Below are 20,924 nucleotides of genomic sequence, written 5' to 3' on the forward strand. Positions count from 1 at the left end.
AAGGGCACAGAAAGCTTCCAGCAGGGGCTCAGAGAGCTTCCAGAAGGGGCTCAGGAAGCTTCCAGAAGGGGCTCAGAAAGCTTCCAGAAGGGGCTCAGGAAGCTTCCAGAAGGGGCTCAGAAAGCTTCCAGAAGGGGCTCAGAAAGCTTCCAGAAGGGATGAGAGTGTCTGTGTGTGGTGAAACTCCAGGGAGGACAGAGAAGTGCTGCTCCTGCCATGAATCATAGGTTTGGGGTGAGAGATGCTCTCGTGCTCCACATCTCTCTCTCAGGTGACAGCAGCTGGGCTGATGCCACCCCCTGGCTCCGGGCGCTGGCTGGGAGCACAAACAGGGAGCCCAAACCAATTTCATCACATTGCAGAGCTATCAATCCCCAAAAATGTGCTGCCTCAACACATGGGATCCACCCCCACGGGGTGAGCCTCTCCCCTCCTCAGGCAATCTGAGCTGTATAAAAGCTCTCTGCGCTCAGGGCCCCTCCAACATCTTCTCTTCGCTCCTTCTCCTCGGCACATCTGGGTGAGTCTCTTGTCTGCTCTCTGCAGCTCCTGGCAGAGCTTTTGGCTCTGCCCTCTCCCCTGGCACTGGGGCTTCCACTAGGGGCTCAGTGGGTAAAGCTTTGGTGAGATTTATCTTCTCCCCTGGAAGGAGCTGAGGTGCTGTAGGCAGCTGCTCTTGGAGGCGTTCAGGGCTGCTCTTTACTCTCAAAGCCTCTTGGTATGGCAGAAGATTTAAGTTAGAAGGCTCTAGGTTGGAAAGGACCTTCCAAAGTCATCCAGTCCAATCCCCTCCCTGCAGCCAGCAGGGACATTCCCAACTGGAACAGGTTGCTCAGAGCCCCAGGCAACCTGAGCTGGGCTGGTGCCAGCCCTGGGGCATCTCCCACCTCTCTGGGCAGCCTGTTCCAGCTCATCCTTAGCTGTAGCAATGTGGTGGACTCATCCCAGCTGGGTTCCTCTCCTCTCTCTCTGTGGGACACTGGAAATGGGAAAGTTGGAGTCTTCAGGGCTCACAGGAAAAATGCTGAGCTGAGAAAGAGACCTCCCATTAGAGGGCTGTGGTTTAGCACCAGGCTTGGGCCGGACTTAGGCCGTGGCTGGGGTCGATCCTAAAGGTCTCTTCCAAGCCAAACCATTCTGGGACTGTCTGCAGCTTATTGCAGAGCACTCAAGGAGCTTCTCCAGGCATCAGGCCCTGGCTTGGAGTGGGTGAGACAGGGAGGAACTGAGAGGTGTTGGAAGTGCTCTGTAAGAAATTCATTGAAGAGAGAGAGAGAGAGAGGCTGAAAGGGATTAGGGAATCCTGAAGGGAATCCCAGGAGCTGCCAGGTGAAGCCCTGGGGGGTTTCATGTCAATGTGAGCAGATCATTTGTGGTGAGACTTCTTCAGAAGCTTTCAGAGGCCAGTCTCAGACCATTGTGTTGCTGAGTTGGTCAGGAAGAGCTCAGAGCCTTGATTCAGTGTTGGGAAGCTGGGGATGAGGATCTCAGCAATTCCTTGTAATGGGCTCAGCAAAGCATTCCCAGAGCAAATCTGGGCAGGCAATGGCTTCTAATCCTTTCTCTGACAGGGCTCAGCATAAAGGGGAGCAGTGGGAAGGAGGAAGAGTGATGAAACTCTGCCTAAACAGCCCTCTGGGAGTCCCCAGTCAGTCCTTGCTGATGCTCTGAGTCACCAAAGCTCCTCAGCAAACCTTTTCTGCCGCTCTGCCTCGGCTTTCCTTCCTGGCAGGCAGGGCTGAATTGGTGCCCTCCAAAGCTCCCTGCTCTGCAGCCAGGCTCTGCAGCTGTGCCCTCAGTGTGCCAATAATGCTAAACCCAACTCTTTCAGGCTGCCCTCCACCGCTGCAAGATGTCCTGCTACGACCTGTGCTCCACCCCTGCCTCTGGCATCAGCTGCCCCCAGCCCCTGGCCGACAGCTGCAACCAGCCCTGCGTGCAGCAGTGCCCTGACTCCACCGCCCTGATCCAGCCTCCTCCAGTCGTGGTCACCTTCCCTGGCCCCATCCTCAGCTCCTTCCCTCAGAGCTCTGCTGTGGGCTCCTCTGGAGCTCCCTTCCTTGGGCCCTCTGGAGGCTCCTCCCTGGGCTTTGGGGGTCTGTATGGCTCTGGGAGCTCCTCCCTGGGCTTTGGGGGTCTGTATGGCTCTGGAGACTCCTCCCTGGGCTTTGGGGGTCTGTATGGCTCTGGGAGCTCCTCCCTGGGCTACAGAGGTCTGTATGGCTCTGGAGGCTCCTGCCTGGGCTTTGGGGGTCTGTATGGCTCTGGGGGCTCCTCCCTAGGCTTTGGGGGTCTGTATGGCTCTGGGAGCTCCTCCCTGGGCTACAGGGGTCTGTATGGCTCTGGAGGCTCCTGCCTGGGCTTTGGGGGTCTGTATGGCTCTGGCAGCTCGTCCCTGGGCTTTGGGGGTCTGTATGGCTCTGGGGGTCTGTATGGCTCTGGCAGATCCCTTGGTTTTGGCCTCTGCAGCCCTTCCTCCTACCGGTTCAACAGGCTCCGCCGTGGGAGCTGTGGGCCCTGCTAGACCCTGCAGCAGTGACCCGTGGCCAAAGGATGCCTGGCAAAGCCCTGACCCACTGCTGACCCTGCCCTGAGCTGCTCAGCAAGGGGCAGAGCACCCAAGGCTTCCACTTGACAGAGTGGAGTTACAGCATCTCCATCAGCTGCACTCCTCCTGTCCTTCCTCATCTGTTCCACCTCTTCCTCGCCTCTGCCACCAGCCAAGTGTTGGCCTCTGCCCCTCTGGGCACTTCCTGCTCCCACCTGGAGAAGCTCTGCCCGAAGACCTCTGTGGAAGCCTGCAGGGAGGCACAAGCTGCCTGCCTCTGCCCCACTCCTCTCTCTCCAGTGCCTCTTTTGTTGCCCTTGCAATAAAACAATGCTGCAGCCACCCCCTGCCTCTCCGTGTGTCCTTGCCTGCCCCAGCCCGGCCTCAGGGCTCCTTCCCCCTGCACTTGCTGCCCCCCGGCGGGGCCAGGGCAGTGCCTGAGCCCCAGCACAGCCCTGCTCAGCTGGGCACTGCCTGAGCCCCAGCACAGCCCTGCTCAGCTGGGCACTGCCTGAGCCCCAGCACAGCCCTGCTCAGATGGGCACTGCCTGAGCCCCAGCACAGCCCTGCTCAGCTGGGCACTGCCTGAGCCCCAGCACAGCCCTGCTCAGCTGCCTCTGCTCAGGAAGTTATCTACCCAGTGTGCCACAGAATCCCAGCGTGGTGGGGTGGGAAGGGACCCCTGCAGATCATCCCCCCCCAGCCCTCCTGCTCCAGCAGGGCTCCCCCAGCAGCTTGCCCAGCAGCACAGTGCCCAGGGGGGGAGGTTGGAAGCTCTCCACAGAAGGAGACTCCACAACCTCTCTGGGCAGCCTGCTCCAGGCCTCCAGCAGCCTCACACCAAACAACTTTCTCCTCCTGGGGTCCACTTTGTGCCCCTTGGTCCGTCGCTGGGCAGCACGGAGCATAGTCTGGCCCCAGCCTCTTGCCTCCCCCAGCCTTCAGCTCTCTAAAAGCTCCAGAGCCGCTGTTGTGCCCACCACCCTCTCCTTCTTGTCAGACCTGCAGCACTCGGCCCTGGGGCTTTTTTCACCGCGAATTTCGCGCTGGAATTCCTCCTGAATTTGGTGCTGCGCTGGGGGCCACCGAGCTGCGCTCCAAGGGAAAGGGAAGGAAGCTGCGTCCCGAAGTTCCGCCAAAGCACAGCCCTGCAAAGGAGCAGCAGGAGGAAAGCAAACAATGGGCAAAGGAGGTGAAGATGAGGATCTGATGAGCCACCACCAAGCACTTCCTCTTCTTTTCTTTGGCTTAATCGCTGCCTCCTCGCCTCGGGGAGGCTGCGGCTGGGTCTCTAAGCTGGGTCAGGTGAATGGAGATGAGCAACAAACCGCCCAGGATTTCCCTGGCAGGGCAGAGCAACTCCCCAGGAGATGAAGCTGCCTGGGCTCAGCCTTCGGTCAGCGTCGTGCACAAGTCTGATCTCGACAGGGGGTGTGTGCGTGTGTGTACCCCCCCGAAATGGATTGGACATGGCACAGAGTCATGGAAAGGACCTTCCAGGTCGTTGAGTTCGACCATTCCTTAACTCTACCAAGTCTGGTGCTCAACCATGGCTCTCAGCACCACATCTCCAGGGCTTTGAAAGCCCCCCAGGGATGGGGACTCCACCACTGCCCTGGGCAGCCTGGGTCAGATGTTGACAGCCTTCAAGGGGCAGAAATTGTTCCTCATGTCCAACCCGAACCTCCCCTGGGGCACCTTGAGGCCATTTCTTCTTGTCCCAGCTCCACCTGCCAACTTTTCCACTGATCACCTCTTGGGAAGTTCTTCAGTACCAGGCTGGTGAGACCCTGGCACAGGCTGCCCAGGGAGGCTGTGGCTGCCTCCTGCCTGGGGCTGTTCAAAGCCAGGCTGGATGAGGCCTCTGAGTCTGGCTGAGAGGTGTCCCTGGGCACGGCAGGAGGTTGGAGCAGATGAGCTCTGAGCTCCCTTCCAAGCTGAGCCATGCTGTGATCCTCTCCACGAGGCAGCAGCAGGCAGGTGCCAGGCAGCACCCAGGGTGTTGTCAGACAAGTGCCCAGCCCAAGATAAGAAGGTTGCTGTCAGCTCTCAGGACCCAGCTAAGGCCATCAAGCAGCAGTGTCAGGGCTGGGTGCTCAGGGTGAGCTCATGGCTCACGTCAGGAGTGCCTGGAGCCAGCTCTGCTGCCAGGGCCTCCTCTTGTGTGGCAGCTGGAGGAGTGGAGGGGTTTGTTCCACAGGTTCCCCAAGGACCAGGCTTGGAAGACCTCTAATTATTTGGTTGCATTAATGGCACTGGGAGCTGATCTGGGAGCAGTCTGGGAGCTGATCTGGGAGCAGTCTGGGAGCTGATCTGGGAGCAGTCTGGGAGCTGATCTGGGAGCAGTCTGGCTCCTGGGCTGAGCACAGAACGCTGAGGGGCATGAACCAGAAGGGACTGGAAAATCGAGGAGGCTTAATGGGTGGAAGTGAGGACTGATGAAGTGAGGCCCCTGCAAAGCCCTGCCCCTGCTGACTGCAGGGAAAAGGTCTGATGAGAACAGGCTGAGAGCAGAAAAAGGGCACAGGAGAGGGAAAGTTATCTGAGTCTCCCTGGAGTCTTCTCTTCTCCAGGCTGAGCATCCCCAGAGACCTCAGCCTGGCCTCAGAGCAGAGCTGAGCAGGGGAAGGGCTGCCACAAGGAGCGAGGGCAAGAGGAAACAGCCTCAAGATGCCCCAGGGGAGGCTTAGACAAGGATTGGGCTGCCCAGAGTTACTCGAATCCAAATTCAAACACGGAGGAAAGGAGACAAAAGCTTCATGCAGGAAGAGTTTATTGTGCCCAAGGGAACAGGAGAGATTCACAGAGCCATGGTGGACAAAGGACAGAGACCCTGCTTGGCAGGAGCCAGGGCAAGCAGAGAGATCTTCTCAAGGGCATCACCTGTTGGTCCCAGTGCCCTCTGGAACTGCGGGCACCGCCTGGGGCTGCTGAGTGCCTAGCAGGGCCCGCAGGTGTCCCAGAGCTTCCTGCTGTAGCGAGGCAGCAGGCAAGGGCTGCAGGCAGGAGCAGCGTAGGGTCTGCCAAAGGTGCAGAGCCCCCCCGAGCCCTGGGTGGCGCCGGCGCCGTAGAGGCCCCCCAGCCCCAGGGAGCCCCCAAAGGCAGGGGCTCCGGAGGAGCCCACCACGGCTTGCTGGGGGAAGGAGCTGAGGATGGGGCCGGGGAAGGTGACGACGACAGGGGGCGGCTGGATGAAGGCCGTGGAGTCGGGGCACTGGCGGGCACACAGCTCGTTGCAGCTCTCAGCGATGGGCTGGGGCACGGCCACGCTGGTTCTGGGTGGGCACAGGTCGGCCTTGGGTGGGCACAGGTCGTAGCAGGACATCGTTGTGGGCGAGAGCTGAGCCTGGAGGACGCAGAACAAAGCAGAGCAGTCAGGAGCAAGGATCAGGTCCCAGGGCAGAGCAGGTTCTTGGCTCGCACAGCCAGCCCGCAGCTGGAGAGCTCAGAGCCAGCCCCTTGCCCACAGTGCCCACCCCTTGCCCTTCTGCCCACCAGACCCCCGAGTGCCCTGCTCTCTGCAGCCTTCCCCGGGCCCTCTCTCCACGCTGCCAGGGCACACCAAGGCCTCCCCGAGAGCCTGTGCAGGGCCTGGCTTGCAGGGTGCCGGCCGGGGGCTCCTTCCTCCTGCCGCCCAGGCTCCTGCAGCCCTGCCCGGCCAAGCCTGCTGCCAGCCTGCCCGCTGCTGCCAGAGCTCTCCTGGCCAGCGAGGCCCCGGGCTGGTCCCTGCCACAGCACAGGGAGCCCCAGGGACACCCACCGAGCCTTGATCTGAGCAGAGCCAGGCAGGAGCGGTGGATGGCAGTGCCCGGCCAGGGCACAGCTTTTATGCTGTGGCGGCCAGCACGGGGAGGAGCTGCGAGGCTGGGGGCAGGAGGCTCTTGCTGGCCGAGCCCCTGCCTCCTCCCAGCCCGACACGGGGCTGTGCTGCTGACGCCGCTGCCTGCCCAGCCCCAAGCCGCTCGCCCAGCCCCGGCACTTCCCCCCCAGGGCTCTTGCCAGCTGCCACCTCCTGACTGCCACCAGCCCTGCTGGCTCCCAGCCAGCACCAGTGCCCAAGCCAGGGCACTCCTCTGCCCACTGCTCAGCACCGAGGGCCCAGCATTGCCCTCTCCAGCAGGCAGCCTCCCTGTGCCTGCAGCCTTTGCCCATGCCCCTCTGCAAAGCTGGGCAACAGAGACCTCTCCTGCTCCTCCCTGCCGCCACAACCACACAGTTCCTTAGGGAGCCTTCCAGCACAGGCTCTGCCAGCCCTGCCTCGCTCCTCCCATCTCCTCACCATGGACCCTACAGCCCCATGGCAGGGCAGGTGCCCTATGGATCTCAGCACACAGAGCATCCCAGAATCCTTTCATCAGGGAAGGATCTTTCTGAGGATTGATCCAAACTGGAAGGGAAGAGGAGCAAGGAGAGGGCACAGCAAGAAGGTGCTCTGAGGAGGGTAGAGCATCACCTCTGTTGGGAGGCAAGGCTGAGGGTCCTGGGGCTGTGCAGCCTGTCCAGGAGATGACTGAATGGCAAAGGTCTCAGTACTTAGGGATGAGGAGGATAAAGCCACCTCAGAGGTGTCCCCAGAGGCGCCAGGGCCGGGGTGATGCCGGCTGCCCTTCTGCCCACACAGCAGAAAGGGGAGGAAATGCTGGCAGTGGAATGTGCTGCTGTGGGGAGGGGAAGCTGAGTCAGGCTGAGGGGCAGGGGCTGGGCAGCAGGGAGTGGCCCCTCTGCAGACAGGCCCCGCTGCTGCTGAGCAATGGCAGGGCCCCTATAAAAGCTCTGCCCGTGCCACTGGCTGCCATCCACTGCTCTGGCCACCTTCTCCTCGGGGAACAGGGTAAGTGTGCCAGCGCTGCTGCTGCTGCTGCCTGCTGCTGCCTGCTGCCCCTCCGCCCGGGGTGCTGCCCTCTGCCTCTGCACTGCCCTCTGTGCCCTCTTGCAGAGCTGCGTCTGACCCGCCCCAAGATGTCCTGCTACGACCTGTGCCCACCCAAGGCCGACCTGTGCCCACCCAAAACCAGCGTGGCCGTGCCCCAGCCCATCGCTGAGAGCTGCAACGAGCTGTGTGCCCGCCAGTGCCCCGACTCCACGGCCTTCATCCAGCCGCCCCCTGTCGTCGTCACCTTCCCCGGCCCCATCCTCAGCTCCTTTCCCCAGCAAGCCGTGGTGGGCTCCTCCGGAGCCCCTGCCTTTGGGGGCTCCCTGGGGCTGGGGGGCCTCTACGGCGCCGGCGCCACCCAGGGCTCGGGGGGGCTCTGCACCTTTGGCAGACCCTACGCTGCTCCTGCCTGCAGCCCTTGCCTGCTGCCTCGCTACAGCAGGAAGCTCTGGGACACCTGCGGGCCCTGCTAGGCACAGCCCCACGCTGCCCCCACACCGCTGCCCAGCACCACTGCCCCCATGCAGAGTGAGCCTCTGCACAAGAGCCTTCTGAAGGCAGCCACCTCTGCCAGCAGCCCTGCTGCCTCCTGCCCACCAGCTCCCTGCCCACCTCTGCTGCCCCTCTCCCCACAATAAATGTTTCTGGCATCCAACTTTGCTCTCTCTTGCTCCTCCTTGCAAGTTCAAAGACCATCAGAGGTTGGGGGGCAGGTGCCTGGCTCCTGAGGGAGATGCCATCAGGGTCAGAGCTGCCCAGGTGAGGGGAGGGTGGGTGCTGTTGGGAGAGGAGGATGCAGGCAGCAGGTAGAGGAGAGAGAGCCTTGCCTGGGGCTCGCAGGGTGTGTGGGGAAGGCAGAGAGCAGCACAGGCTCCGGCTGAGCTCCTCGGCCTGGGCTGCTCAGCGCAGAAGGGAGCAGCCCCGCAGCTGCCAGCTCCCAGCCGGGAGGCTCTGTCCAGTGCTGAGCTCGCAGCGCGGCGCAGATGCGGAGCTGCTGCAGAGGCTGCAGCCAAGGCCACGCAGGGCAAGGAAGCTGAAGCAGCATCTCCCTGGACAGAGCCTCAGCGTCTGGGACTGTTGCTGTCGGCCAGGAGGAGCTTGAGGGCATGTCTGGAAGGAGCACAAAAGGCTGAAGAGGAGGGGGAGTGAGGAAGAGGGAGCCAGGCTGCATGCAGAGGTGTGCAGTGCCCAGAGAAGAGGCTGTGGGTAGCAGGTCAGGCTGCAGGGACTGCAGCTCAGCATCCCAAAGGACTTGATCCCTGCGAGGGTGACTGAGCAGTGGCACAGGTTGTTGCCAGAGGCTCAAGGAATGGAGGGAAAGGTCTGCGGATTTGGTAGGGAGTGAGAAAAAAGGAAACCTTGTGGAAAGGGAACGTGGAGATAAAGAGAAGAGGAATGGGATGGCCAGGAAGAAAAAGGAAATGGAAAATAGAGGAGAAGAGGTAGGAAAGGTAAGGGTAAAGAAAAATTATAGGTGAAGAAGAAGTGTCAAAGCTTTCAAAGGAACAAACAAGGAGATGGGAAAACAAAACAGAAGAGGGGAGGCAAAGCAAATGAGAAGGAACAGAGGAAACAGAAAACAATGGTAAGCAGAGAAAGGGAAGGGGAAGTCAAAGGAGAGTAGTAATGGCAGAGGGAAATGACTGCTGAAGAGGAATAGAAGGATGAATGAAGTAGAAGGGGAAATGAAAGCTGGACAGAAAGCAGAAGAGGAAGGTGTTAGAAAAAATGAAATGAAAAAGGGAAGGAGGAGAAGAAGGAGAAAATTAGAATGGAAAAAGGGGAGAGGAAGGAGAAAGGGAAGTGGAAGAACAAGAATGTGAAGAAAAGGAATGCAAAGTAAAGTGGGAGGAGTAGAAGAGGAGGAAAGGAAACATGGGTGGGAAGAGGAAGAAAGAGAAATTGGGAAGGGGTAGGGGCAGCTGGACACAAGCTCTGCCCTCTGCAACCCCATAGCTAAAGCAGCTTCCCCTGGAGCAGGTCCCACAGGAAGGCATCCAGGTGGCTTTTGAATCTTGAGAGCAGGCTCCAGAGACTCTCTGGGCAGCCGGCTCCAGGCCTCCAGCACCCTCACAACAAACAAATTCCTCACGCTGCTCAGATGCAGCCTCCTGAGCTCCACATTGTGCCCCTTTGACTGCCCCTGGGCACCACCGAGTAGAGTCTGGCCCCAGCCTCTTGTTACCCCCCAGACTTTAGCTCTGGCTGAGCACTGCTCACATTCCCTCTAGGGCTGCTCTTCTGCAGGCTCTCAGCCCCAGGGCCCTCAGCCTTTGCTCCATAGAGAGCTGCTCCAGGCCCCTCAGCAGCTTCCCAGCCCTCTGCCCCCTTCACAGCATCTTCAGCAGGAGAGAGGGAGAGGGGGTGGCAGGAGTGGGGGCTCAGCTAAAACCTTCTTGCTCTTTGCAGTCTCTAGAGCCTGAAGCAGGCAGAAAGTCTGAAGCTGGACAGCTGCCTGCTGAAGGCAGGAGACAGCTTGAAAGTGAGAGAAAAGAGACACAGGATGGAAAGAGCTCTTTGAAAGCAGGAGTTCTGCTCTGCCTCCACCAAACCTGCCTGAAACTGGCCAGGAAGGCAAAGTGCTGCTGAAAGGAATCAAGAGCAGAGAACACACAGCAAGGGGGAATGCAGCACAGGCTGGTGAGGGGGACACAGGGAGCAAGGCCCAGGGCAGTGGAGCTGAAGCAGCTCTGTGCCAGGGGCAGGGCTGCACTCAGGGAAATGTTCAGCAATGGTCAAAAACTTCAAGAGAAAGATGAAAAAATCACTCAAATATGGATGCTCAAAGGATTTATTGGGAAAGTGCACGTGGGGTAAATCAGAGATCAAAGGGAGAGAAGAGAGAGGAGGAGAGAATGGAAAAGTGCAGCTCAAAGCTTCGACTCCTTCAGGGTTGAACAACACTGAGGGCAAAGCAAAGCAAATGCTGCAGAGGAGGAAGGAGACACAAAGAGAGGCAGGAGCTGAAAGGAGCTGAAAAGACAAACCAAAGCCAATTTACAACTGAGCAGAGCAGGGAAGAGAGAAGCTGAGGGGAAAGGGAAGGCTTAAAAACAGCCAGAGCAAAGGGTTAGAGACAACAAAAAGGCTTCCAAGAGACAGGATGGGAAAGGGCTTCCAGGATGGAGCAGGGGCAGGGATCTAGCAGGGCCTGCAGGTGTCCCAGAGCTTCCTGCTGTAGCGAGGCAGCAGGCAAGGGCTGCAGGCAGGAGCAGCGTAGGGTCTGCCAAAGGTGCAGAGCCCCCCCGAGCCCTGGGTGGCGCCGGCGCCGTAGAGGCCCCCCAGCCCCAGGGAGCCCCCAAAGGCAGGGGCTCCGGAGGAGCCCACCACGGCTTGCTGGGGGAAGGAGCTGAGGATGGGGCCGGGGAAGGTGACGACGACAGGGGGCGGCTGGATGAAGGCCGTGGAGTCGGGGCACTGGCGGGCACACAGCTCGTTGCAGCTCTCAGCGATGGGCTGGGGCACGGCCACGCTGGTTTTGGGTGGGCACACGGTGGCCTTGGGTGGGCACAGGTCGTAGCAGGACATCGTTGTGGCCGAGAGCTGAGCCTGGAGGATGCAGAACAAAGCAGAGCAGTCAGGAGCAAGGATCAGGTCCCAGGGCAGAGCAGGTTCTTTGCTCGCACAGCCAGCCCGCAGCTGGAGAGCTCAGAGCCAGCCCCTTGCCCACAGTGCCCACCCCTTGCCCTTCTGCCCACCAGACCCCCGAGTGCCCTGCTCTCTGCAGCCTTCCCCGGGCCCTCTCTCCACGCTGCCAGGGCACACCAAGGCCTCCCCGAGAGCCTGTGCAGGGCCTGGCTTGCAGGGTGCCGGCCGGGGGCTCCTTCCTCCTGCCGCCCAGGCTCCTGCAGCCCTGCCCGGCCAAGCCTGCTGCCAGCCTGCCCGCTGCTGCCAGAGCTCTCCTGGCCAGCGAGGCCCCGGGCTGGTCCCTGCCACAGCACAGGGAGCCCCAGGGACACCCACCGAGCCTTGATCTGAGCAGAGCCAGGCAGGAGCGGTGGATGGCAGTGCCCGGCCAGGGCACAGCTTTTATGCTGTGGCGGCCAGCACGGGGAGGAGCTGCGAGGCTGGGGGCAGGAGGCTCTTGCTGGCCGAGCCCCTGCCTCCTCCCAGCCCGACACGGGGCTGTGCTGCTGACGCCGCTGCCTGCCCAGCCCCAAGCCGCTCGCCCAGCCCCGGCACTTCCCCCCCAGGGCTCTTGCCAGCTGCCACCTCCTGACTGCCACCAGCCCTGCTGGCTCCCAGCCAGCACCAGTGCCCAAGCCAGGGCACTCCTCTGCCCACTGCCTACTCAGCACCGAGGGCCCAGCATTGCCCACTCCAGCAGGCAGCCTCCCTGTGCCTGCAGCCTTTGCCCATGCCCCTCTGCAAAGCTGGGCAACAAAGACCTCTCCTGCTCCTCCCTGCCACCACAACCACACAGTTCCTTAGGGAGCCTTCCAGCACAGGCTCTGCCAGCCCTGCCCCACTCCTCCCAGCCCCTCTAAGGTGTCCCTACAGCCCCGTGACAGGGCAGATGCCCCATGGCTCTCAGCACACAGAGCATCACAGAAACCTTTCACATGGGAAGGATCTTCCCGAGGATTGATCCAAACTGGAAGGCAAGAGGAGCAAGGAGAGGGCACCGCAAGGAGCTGCGCTGATAAGGGCACAGCAACAGCTCTGTGGGGAGGCAAGGCTGAGGGTCCTGGGGATGTGCAGACTCTCCAGGAGATGACTGAATGGGAAAGGTCTCAGTACTTAGGGATGAGGAGGATAAAGCCACCTCAGAGGTGTCCCCAGAGGCGTCAGGGCCGGGGTGATGCCGGCTGCCCTTCTGCCCACACAGCAGAAAGGGGAGGAAATGCTGGCAGTGGAATGTGCTGCTGTGGGGAGGGGAAGCTGAGTCAGGCTGAGGGGCAGGGTCTGGGCAGCAGGGAGTGGCCCCTCTGCAGACTGGCCCAGCTGCTGCTGAGCAATGGCAGGGCCCCTATAAAAGCTCTGCCCGTGCCACTGGCTGCCATCCACTGCTCTGGCCACCTTCTCCTCGGGGAACAGGGTAAGTGTGCCAGCGCTGCTGCTGCTGCTGCCTGCTGCCGCCTGCTGCCCCTTCGCCGGGGGCGCTGCCCTCTGCCTCTGCACTGCCCTCTGTGCCCTCTTGCAGAGCTGCGTCTGACCCGCCCCAAGATGTCCTGCTACGACCTGTGCCCACCCAAGGCCGACCTGTGCCCACCCAGAACCAGCGTGGCCGTGCCCCAGCCCATCGCTGAGAGCTGCAACGAGCTGTGTGCCCGCCAGTGCCCCGACTCCACGGCCTTCATCCAGCCGCCCCCTGTCGTCGTCACCTTCCCCGGCCCCATCCTCAGCTCCTTCCCCCAGCAAGCCGTGGTGGGCTCCTCCGGAGCCCCTGCCTTTGGGGGCTCCCTGGGGCTGGGGGGCCTCTACGGCGCCGGCGCCACCCAGGGCTCGGGGGGGCTCTGCACCTTTGGCAGACCCTACGCTGCTCCTGCCTGCAGCCCTTGCCTGCTGCCTCGCTACAGCAGGAAGCTCTGGGACACCTGCGGGCCCTGCTAGGCACAGCCCCACGCTGCCCCCACACCGCTGCCCAGCACCACTGCCCCCATGCAGAGTGAGCCTCTGCACAAGAGCCTTCTGAAGGCAGCCACCTCTGCCAGCAGCCCTGCTGCCTCCTGCCCACCAGCTCCCTGCCCACCTCTCCTGCCCCACTCCCCACAATAAATGTTTCTGGCATCCAACTTTGCTCTCTCTTGCTCCTCCTTGCAAGTCTGAAGATCATCGGGGTGGGGGGCAGGAGCCTGACTCCTGGGGGAGGTGCCAGCAGGGTCAGGGCTGCCCAGGTGAGGTGAGGGTGGGTGCTGTTGGGAGAGGAGGATGCAGGCAGCAGGCAGAGGAGATAGAGCCTTGCCTGGGGCTCACAGGCTGTGTGGGCAGGACAGAGAGCAGCACAGGCTCTGTCTGGCTGAGCTCCTCGGCCTGGGCTGCTCAGCACAGAAGGGAGCAGCCCCGCAGCTGCCAGCTCCCAGCCAGGAGGCTCTGTCCAGTGCTGAGCTCGCAGTGCAGATGCGGAGCTGCTGCAGAGGCTGCAGCCAAGGCCACGCAGGGCAAGGAAGCAGAAGCAGCATCTTCCTGGACAGAGCCTCAGCATCTGGGATTGTTGCTGTCGGCCAGGACGAGCTTGAGGGCATCTCTGGAAGGAGCACAAAAGGCTGAGGAGGAGGAGGAGTGAGGAAGAGGGAGCCAGGCTGCTTGCAGAGGTGTGCAGTGTCCAGACAAGAGGCCATGGACAGAGGTCAGGCTGCAGGGACTGCAGTTCAGCATCCCAAAGGACTTAATCCCCGTGAGGGTGACTGAGCAGTGACACAGGTTGTTGCCAGAGGCTGAAGGAAAGGAAGGAAAGGTTTGAGGATGTGGTAGGGAGTGAGAAAAAAGAAATCATGTGGAAAGGGAATGAGAAGGAAAAGAGAAGAGGAATTGGATAAGGGTGAAGAAAAAGGAAAAGGAAAATGGAGGAGAAGAATCAGGGAAAGAGGAAAGGGAAAGGTAAAGCAAAATTGAAGGAAAAGAAGAATGAAACAAATGATTGAACAGAATGGAGATGGGGAAGGGGGAAAAGAAGAGGGAAAGAAATGCAAATGAGAGGTGGCAGAAGAAAATGAAATTAAAGGGGGAAAAGAAGCCAAAGAAGCAGATAAAGTGTTGGGGAAGTGAAAGAAGAAGTGAAAAAGGAAAGGGAAATGAAGGGAGAAGAGGAAGGAGCAATGGAAGAGAAGAGGAAGATGGAGAAGAAAATGAAAGGAATAGAAAGGTCAAGGGGGTAAAAGAGAGGAAAAAGGGGGAGAAGAAAGGGGAAGGGAAATTGCAGAGGAAGAAGATGAAGAAAAAGAATGAAAAGTGAAGTGGAAGGAGAAAAGGAAACGAATTGGGAAAGAGGAAGAACAAGCAATTGAGAAAGGGTGGTGCAGGTGGCCACAAACTCTGCCCTCTGCCTTCCCTTGCAGAGCCCTCAGCAGAGCTGTGGAGGCAGCGAGGGGCAGGAGCCTTGGCAGCTCTTGGCCCTGGCTGGCTGCAAGCCCCTGGGGCAGATCTGCTCCTGGCCAGGGAGACTGCAGCTGTGCAGTGCCCCCCGGGCTGCCTGTCCTGCAGGCAGGGAAGCTGAGCAACTTGGTGAAGGGTGCTCGGAGCTGAGGGCCAGGAGGCTGTGTGGGCAGAGCTGGAAGTGCTGCGGGGTGCCTCAGAGGCAGCTGAGCTGAGCTGTGCTGGAGTACAGGCAGTGTCCTGTCCTTGCCGGGGGGCAGCAAGTGCAGGGGGAAGGAGCCCTGAGGCCAGGCTGGGGCTGGCAAGGACACACGGAGAGGCAGGGGGTGGCTGCAGCATGGTTTTATTGCAAGGGCAGCAAAAGAGGCACTGGAGGCAGAGGAGTGGGGCAGAGGCAGGCAGCTTGTGCCTCCCTGCAGGCTTCCAGAGAGCTCTTCGGGCAGCTTTCTGTCAGCTGTGGCTGCTGCAGGGAGCAGCAAGTGTCCGGAGGAGCCCTGGAGGAGTGGAGCCTGTGGGCAGGGTCAGGAGGCAGGAAGAGAGGAGCAAGGAGCTGCATGGGGAAGCGGAGCAGTGGGCGAGGAGCTGAGGCTGCTGGGGCTGTGCCTAGCAGGGCCCGCAGGTGTCCCAGAGCTTCCTGCTGTAGCGAGGCAGCAGGCAAGGGCTGCAGGCAGGAGCAGCGTAGGGTCTGCCAAAGGTGCAGAGCCCCCCCGAGCCCTGGGTGGCGCCGGCGCCGTAGAGGCCCCCCAGCCCCAGGGAGCCCCCAAAGGCAGGGGCTCCGGAGGAGCCCACCACGGCTTGCTGGGGGAAGGAGCTGAGGATGGGGCCGGGGAAGGTGACGACGACAGGGGGCGGCTGGATGAAGGCCGTGGAGTCGGGGCACTGGCGGGCACACAGCTCGTTGCAGCTCTCAGCGATGGGCTGGGGCACGGCCACGCTGGTTTTGGGTTGGCAGAGGTCGGCCTTGGGTGGGCACAGGTCGTAGCAGGACATCGTTGTGGGCGAGAGCTGAGCCTGGAGGACGCAGAACAAAGCAGAGCAGTCAGGAGCAAGGATCAGATCCCAGGGCAGAGCAGGTTCTTGGCTCGCACAGCCAGCCCGCAGCTGGAGAGCTCAGAGCCAGCCCCTTGCCCACAGTGCCCACCCCTTGCCCTTCTGCCCGCCAGACCCCCGAGTGCCCTGCTCTCTGCAGCCCTCCCCGGGCCCTCTCTCCACGCTGCCAGGGCACACCAAGGCCTCCCCGAGAGCCTGTGCAGGGCCTGGCTTGCAGGGTGCCGGCCGGGGGCTCCTTCCTCCTGCCGCCCAGGCTCCTGCAGCCCTGCCCGGCCAAGCCTGCTGCCAGCCTGCCCGCTGCTGCCAGAGCTCTCCTGGCCAGCGAGGCCCCGGGCTGGTCCCTGCCACAGCACAGGGAGCCCCAGGGACACCCACCGAGCCTTGATCTGAGCAGAGCCAGGCAGGAGCGGTGGATGGCAGTGCCCGGCCAGGGCACAGCTTTTATGCTGTGGCGGCCAGCACGGGGAGGAGCTGCGAGGCTGGGGGCAGGAGGCTCTTGCTGGCCGAGCCCCTGCCTCCTCCCAGCCCGACACGGGGCTGTGCTGCTGACGCCGCTGCCTGCCCAGCCCCAAGCCGCTCGCCCAGCCCCGGCACTTCCCCCCCCAGGGCTCTTGCCAGCTGCCACCTCCTGACTGCCACCAGCCCTGCTGGCTCCCAGCCAGCACCAGTGCCCAAGCCAGGGCACTCCTCTGCCCACTGCCTGCCTAGCACTGAGGGTCCTGCTTAGGCACGGGCAGCAAGGCCAGAGCCCTGCAGCTCCCTGCTGAGCCCTGCCCTGCAGCCTGCCTCTGCAGCTCCAGCCTTGCTTGCAGCCACACTCTGCATCTGCTGGAGCAGCCCTGGCCAGGCCTGAGCTCAGAGCTCCCACTGAAATCTCTCCCTGGGGGGGAGCCTGAGGAGGACAAACCCCAGACCTGTGCCAGCCCTTTGGTCCTGCACTCTCGATGCCCTCCAGGGCTGACATCAACCAGGGCAATGTTTCTCCATTGTTCCCGCTCTTGATTATCTGCACGGCTGCGGCTGGAGCCAAGCCCTTCGACACTGCTGCTGCTCAGCCCTGAGCTCCTGCATCAGCTGCACAGAGGTCTCTTGGGCTTGCAGGAAGCCCTGTGCTCAGCACTGCAAGGATGCAGTGTGGACCTGCACCTAGCCCCTGCCCTTCTCCCCTGTCCTCGGCACCAAACAACACAGGGCCTGAAGCCACCCTCAGTGCCTGCTCTGCTCCCCCGTCCTTGTTCAGCAGCATTGGGCTGAGTCTGATGCACACTTTGCTGTTCCAAGCACAGCCCTGCCCCCGCCCTGCTGCCACCTCAGAGGTGTCCCCAAAGGTGCCAGGGATGCGGGTGATGCCTGCTGCCCTTGTGCCCACACAGCAGAAAGGGGAGGAAATGCTGGCACTGGAATGTGCTGCTGTGGGGAGGTGAAGCTGAGTCAGGCTGAGGGGCAGGGGCTGGGCAGTGCTGTCCTCCTTGGCAGCAGGGAGTGGCCCCTCTGCAGACTGGCCCAGCTGCTGCTGAGCAATGGCAGGGCCCCTATAAAAGCTCTGCCTGTGCCACTGGCTGCCATCCACTGCTCTGGCCACCTTCTCCTCGGGGAACAGGGTAAGTGTGCCAGCGCTGCTGCTGCTGCTGCCTGCTGCTGCCTGCTGCCCCTCCGCCCGGGGTGCTGCCCTCTGCCTCTGCACTGCCCTCTGTGCCCTCTTGCAGAGCTGCGTCTGACCCGCCCCAAGATGTCCTGCTACGACCTGTGCCCACCCAAGGCCGACCTGTGCCCACCCAGAACCAGCGTGGCCGTGCCCCAGCCCATCGCTGAGAGCTGCAACGAGCTGTGTGCCCGCCAGTGCCCCGACTCCACGGCCTTCATCCAGCCGCCCCCTGTCGTCGTCACCTTCCCCGGCCCCATCCTCAGCTCCTTCCCCCAGCAAGCCGTGGTGGGCTCCTCCGGAGCCCCTGCCTTTGGGGGCTCCCTGGGGCTGGGGGGCCTCTACGGCGCCGGCGCCACCCAGGGCTCGGGGGGGCTCTGCACCTTTGGCAGACCCTACGCTGCTCCTGCCTGCAGCCCTTGCCTGCTGCCTCGCTACAGCAGGAAGCTCTGGGACACCTGCGGGCCCTGCTAGGCACAGCCCCACGCTGCCCCCACACCGCTGCCCAGCACCACTGCCCCCATGCAGAGTGAGCCTCTGCACAAGAGCCTTCTGAAGGCAGCCACCTCTGCCAGCAGCCCTGCTGCCTCCTGCCCACCAGCTCCCTGCCCACCTCTGCTGCCCCTCACCCCACAATAAATGTTTCTGGCATCCAACTTTGCTCTCTGTTGCTCCTCCTTGCAAGTCCGAAAACCATCTGGGTGGGGGGCAGGTGCCTGGCTCCTGGGGGAGGTGCCACCGGGTCAGGGCTGCCCAGGTGAGGTGAGGGTGGGTGCTGTTGGGAGAGGAGGATGCAGGCAGCAGGCAGAGGAGAGAGAGCCTTGCCTGGGGCTCACAGGCTGTGTGGGCAGGGCAGAGAGCAGCACAGGCTCTGGCTGAGCTCCTCGGCCTGGGCTGCTCAGCGCAGAAGGGAGCAGCCCCGCAGCTGCCAGCTCCCAGCCGGGAGGCTCTGTCCAGTGCTGAGCTCGCAGTGCAGATGCGGAGCTGCTGCAGAGGCTGCAGCCAAGGCCACGCAGGGCATGGAGGCAGAGGGAGCATCTCCCTGGACAGAGCCTCAGCATCTGGGACTGTTGCTGTCGGCCAGGAGGAGCTTGAGGGCATGTCTGGAAAGAGCAGAAAAGTCAGAGGAGGAGGAGTGAGGAAGAGGGAGCCAGGCTGCATGCAGAGGTGTGCAGTGCTCAGAGAAGAGGCCATGGGCAGCAAGTCAGCCTGCACTGACTGCAGCTCAGCATCGCAAAGGACTTGATCCCTGTGAGGGTGACTGAGCAATGGCACTGGTTGTTGCCAGAGGCTGAAGGAAAGGAGGGATAGGTTTGGGGATGTGGTAGGAAGAAAGAGAAAAAGGAAACCACGTGGAAAAGAGAATCGGAAGGAAAAGAGAAGAGGAATGAGCTTGGGATGAACAAAAAGGATAGGGAAAAGGGAAAGTGGACGAGAAGAATTTGGCAAAGAGGAATGGGAAAGGTTCATCAAATTTGAAGGCAAAGAAGAATGAAATGAATGAACAGAATGGATAAGGGAAAGGTGGAAAATAAGAGGAAAAGTAATGCAAATGAGAAGAGGCAAAAGAGAATGAAAGAGGCAAAGAAGCAGAAGAAGCAGAGAAAGTGAAGGGGAAGTGAAAGAAGTGAAAAAGTAAAGGGAAATGAAGGGAGAAGGGGAAGGAGCAGATGAAAGAGAAGAGGAAGATGAAGAAGAAAATGAAAGGAATGGAAAAGGGCAAGGGGAAAAATGAGGAAAAAAGGGGAGAAAAAGAGGAAGGGAAACTGCAGAGGAAGAAGGTGAAGAAAATGCATGAAAAGTGAAACGGAAGGAGAAGAAGAGAAGGAAAGGAAATGAGTTGGGGAAGAGGAAGAAAAAGCAATTGAGTAGGGGTTGTGGAGGTGGCCACAAACTCTGCCCTCTGCTTTCCCTTGCAGAGCCTTCAGTAGAGCTGTGGAGGCAGCGAGGGGCAGGAGCCTTGGCAGCTGTTGGCCCTTGCTGGCTGCAAGCCCCTGGGGCAGCTCTGCTCCTGGCCAGGGAGGCTGCAGCTGTGCAGAGGTTCCCAGGCCGCCTGTCCTGCAGGCAGGGAAGCTGAGCAGCTTTAGGCAGGGCCCTTGGAGGTGTTGGGCAAGAGGCTGCGTGGGCAGAGCTGCCAGGGCTGTGGGATGCCCCAGAGGCAGCTGATCAAGGCTGTGATGGGGCTCAGGCAGTGCCCTGTCCCGGCCGGGGGGCAGCAAGTGCAGGGGGAAGGAGCCCTGAGGCCAGGCTGGGGCTGGCAAGGACACACGGAGAGGCAGGGGGTGGCTGCAGCATTGTTTTATTGCAAGGGCAGCAAAAGAGGCACTGGAGGCAGAGGAGTGGGGCAGAGGCAGGCAGCTTGTGCCTCCCTGCAGGCTTCCAGAGAGCTCTTCGGGCAGCTTTCTGTCAGCTGTGGCTGCTGCAGGGAGCAGCAAGTGTCCGGAGGAGCCCTGGAGGAGTGGAGCCTGTGGGCAGGGTCAGGAGGCAGGAAGAGAGGAGCAAGGAGCTGCATGGGGAAGCGGAGCAGTGGGCGAGGAGCTGAGGCTGCTGGGGCTGTGCCTAGCAGGGCCCGCAGGTGTCCCAGAGCTTCCTGCTGTAGCGAGGCAGCAGGCAAGGGCTGCAGGCAGGAGCAGCGTAGGGTCTGCCAAAGGTGCAGAGCCCCCCCGAGCCCTGGGTGGCGCCGGCGCCGTAGAGGCCCCCCAGCCCCAGGGAGCCCCCAAAGGCAGGGGCTCCGGAGGAGCCCACCACGGCTTGCTGGGGGAAGGAGCTGAGGATGGGGCCGGGGAAGGTGACGACGACAGGGGGCGGCTGGATGAAGGCCGTGGAGTCGGGGCACTGGCGGGCACACAGCTCGTTGCAGCTCTCAGCGATGGGCTGGGGCACGGCCACGCTGGTTTTGGGTTGGCAGAGGTCGGCCTTGGGTGGGCACAGGTCGTAGCAGGACATCGTTGTGGCCGAGAGCTGAGCCTGGAGGACGCAGAACAAAGCAGAGCAGTCAGGAGCAAGGATCAGATCCCGGGGCAGAGCAGGTTCTTGGCTCGCACAGCCAGCCCGCAGCTGGAGAGCTCAGAGCCAGCCCCTTGCCCACAGTGCCCACCCCTTGCCCTTCTGCCCGCCAGACCCCCGAGTGCCCTGCTCTCTGCAGCCCTCCCCGGGCCCTCTCTCCACGCTGCCAGGGCACACCAAGGCCTCCCCGAGAGCCTGTGCAGGGCCTGGCTTGCAGGGTGCCGGCCGGGGGCTCCTTCCTCCTGCCGCCCAGGCTCCTGCAGCCCTGCCCGGCCAAGCCTGCTGCCAGCCTGCCCGCTGCTGCCAGAGCTCTCCTGGCCAGCGAGGCCCCGGGCTGGTCCCTGCCACAGCACAGGGAGCCCCAGGGACACCCACCGAGCCTTGATCTGAGCAGAGCCAGGCAGGAGCGGTGGATGGCAGTGCCCGGCCAGGGCACAGCTTTTATGCTGTGGCGGCCAGCACGGGGAGGAGCTGCGAGGCTGGGGGCAGGAGGCTCTTGCTGGCCGAGCCCCTGCCTCCTCCCAGCCCGACACGGGGCTGTGCTGCTGACGCCGCTGCCTGCCCAGCCCCAAGCCGCTCGCCCAGCCCCGGCACTTCCCCCCCCAGGGCTCTTGCCAGCTGCCACCTCCTGACTGCCACCAGCCCTGCTGGCTCCCAGCCAGCACCAGTGCCCAAGCCAGGGCACTCCTCTGCCCACTGCCTGCCTAGCACTGAGGGTCCTGCTTAGGCACGGGCAGCAAGGCCAGAGCCCTGCAGCTCCCTGCTGAGCC

General features: G+C 61.9%; 8 protein-coding genes across 8 annotated transcripts; 4 read left to right on the forward strand and 4 right to left on the reverse strand.

The window, feature by feature from the left end:
* The first annotated feature begins 1,852 nt into the window (after window positions 1-1,852).
* Window positions 1,853-2,524, forward strand: LOC128899215 (scale keratin-like). The gene is made up of 2 exons (XM_054177582.1): window positions 1,853-2,174; window positions 2,283-2,524. The coding sequence occupies exons 1-2, from the start codon at window positions 1,853-1,855 to the stop codon at window positions 2,522-2,524; spliced, it is 564 nt and encodes a 187-aa protein (XP_054033557.1).
* A 2,962-nt stretch (window positions 2,525-5,486) lies between these two features.
* LOC104307888 (scale keratin) lies at window positions 5,487-5,888 on the reverse strand. The gene has a single exon (XM_009908990.2). The coding sequence runs from the start codon at window positions 5,871-5,873 to the stop codon at window positions 5,487-5,489; it is 387 nt and encodes a 128-aa protein (XP_009907292.1). The 5' UTR covers window positions 5,874-5,888.
* Window positions 5,889-7,062: 1,174 nt separating this feature from the next.
* Window positions 7,063-7,975, forward strand: LOC128899180 (scale keratin-like). The gene is given in 4 exon segments (XM_054177528.1): window positions 7,063-7,139; window positions 7,276-7,378; window positions 7,468-7,500; window positions 7,502-7,975. Coding segments are annotated over 4 exon segments (606 nt in total). The 3' UTR covers window positions 7,895-7,975.
* A 2,587-nt stretch (window positions 7,976-10,562) lies between these two features.
* Window positions 10,563-10,949, reverse strand: LOC128899230 (scale keratin-like). Its single transcript, XM_054177604.1, has one exon. The coding sequence runs from the start codon at window positions 10,947-10,949 to the stop codon at window positions 10,563-10,565; it is 387 nt and encodes a 128-aa protein (XP_054033579.1).
* Window positions 10,950-12,572: 1,623 nt separating this feature from the next.
* LOC104307886 (scale keratin) lies at window positions 12,573-13,055 on the forward strand. The gene has a single exon (XM_009908988.2). It carries the CDS (start codon window positions 12,588-12,590, stop codon window positions 12,972-12,974), a length of 387 nt encoding a protein of 128 aa, XP_009907290.1. The 5' UTR covers window positions 12,573-12,587; the 3' UTR covers window positions 12,975-13,055.
* Window positions 13,056-15,059: 2,004 nt separating this feature from the next.
* LOC128899232 (scale keratin-like) lies at window positions 15,060-15,461 on the reverse strand. Its single transcript, XM_054177606.1, has one exon. It carries the CDS (start codon window positions 15,444-15,446, stop codon window positions 15,060-15,062), a length of 387 nt encoding a protein of 128 aa, XP_054033581.1. The 5' UTR covers window positions 15,447-15,461.
* A 1,759-nt stretch (window positions 15,462-17,220) lies between these two features.
* On the forward strand, window positions 17,221-17,703 carry LOC128899234 (scale keratin-like). The gene has a single exon (XM_054177609.1). The coding sequence runs from the start codon at window positions 17,236-17,238 to the stop codon at window positions 17,620-17,622; it is 387 nt and encodes a 128-aa protein (XP_054033584.1). The 5' UTR covers window positions 17,221-17,235; the 3' UTR covers window positions 17,623-17,703.
* Window positions 17,704-19,707: 2,004 nt separating this feature from the next.
* On the reverse strand, window positions 19,708-20,109 carry LOC128899238 (scale keratin-like). Its single transcript, XM_054177613.1, has one exon. The coding sequence runs from the start codon at window positions 20,092-20,094 to the stop codon at window positions 19,708-19,710; it is 387 nt and encodes a 128-aa protein (XP_054033588.1). The 5' UTR covers window positions 20,095-20,109.
* Window positions 20,110-20,924: the final 815 nt, after the last annotated feature.

Source organism: Dryobates pubescens, chromosome 41, assembly GCF_014839835.1.
Source record: "Dryobates pubescens isolate bDryPub1 chromosome 41, bDryPub1.pri, whole genome shotgun sequence".
NCBI classification, from domain to species: domain Eukaryota; kingdom Metazoa; phylum Chordata; class Aves; order Piciformes; family Picidae; genus Dryobates; species Dryobates pubescens.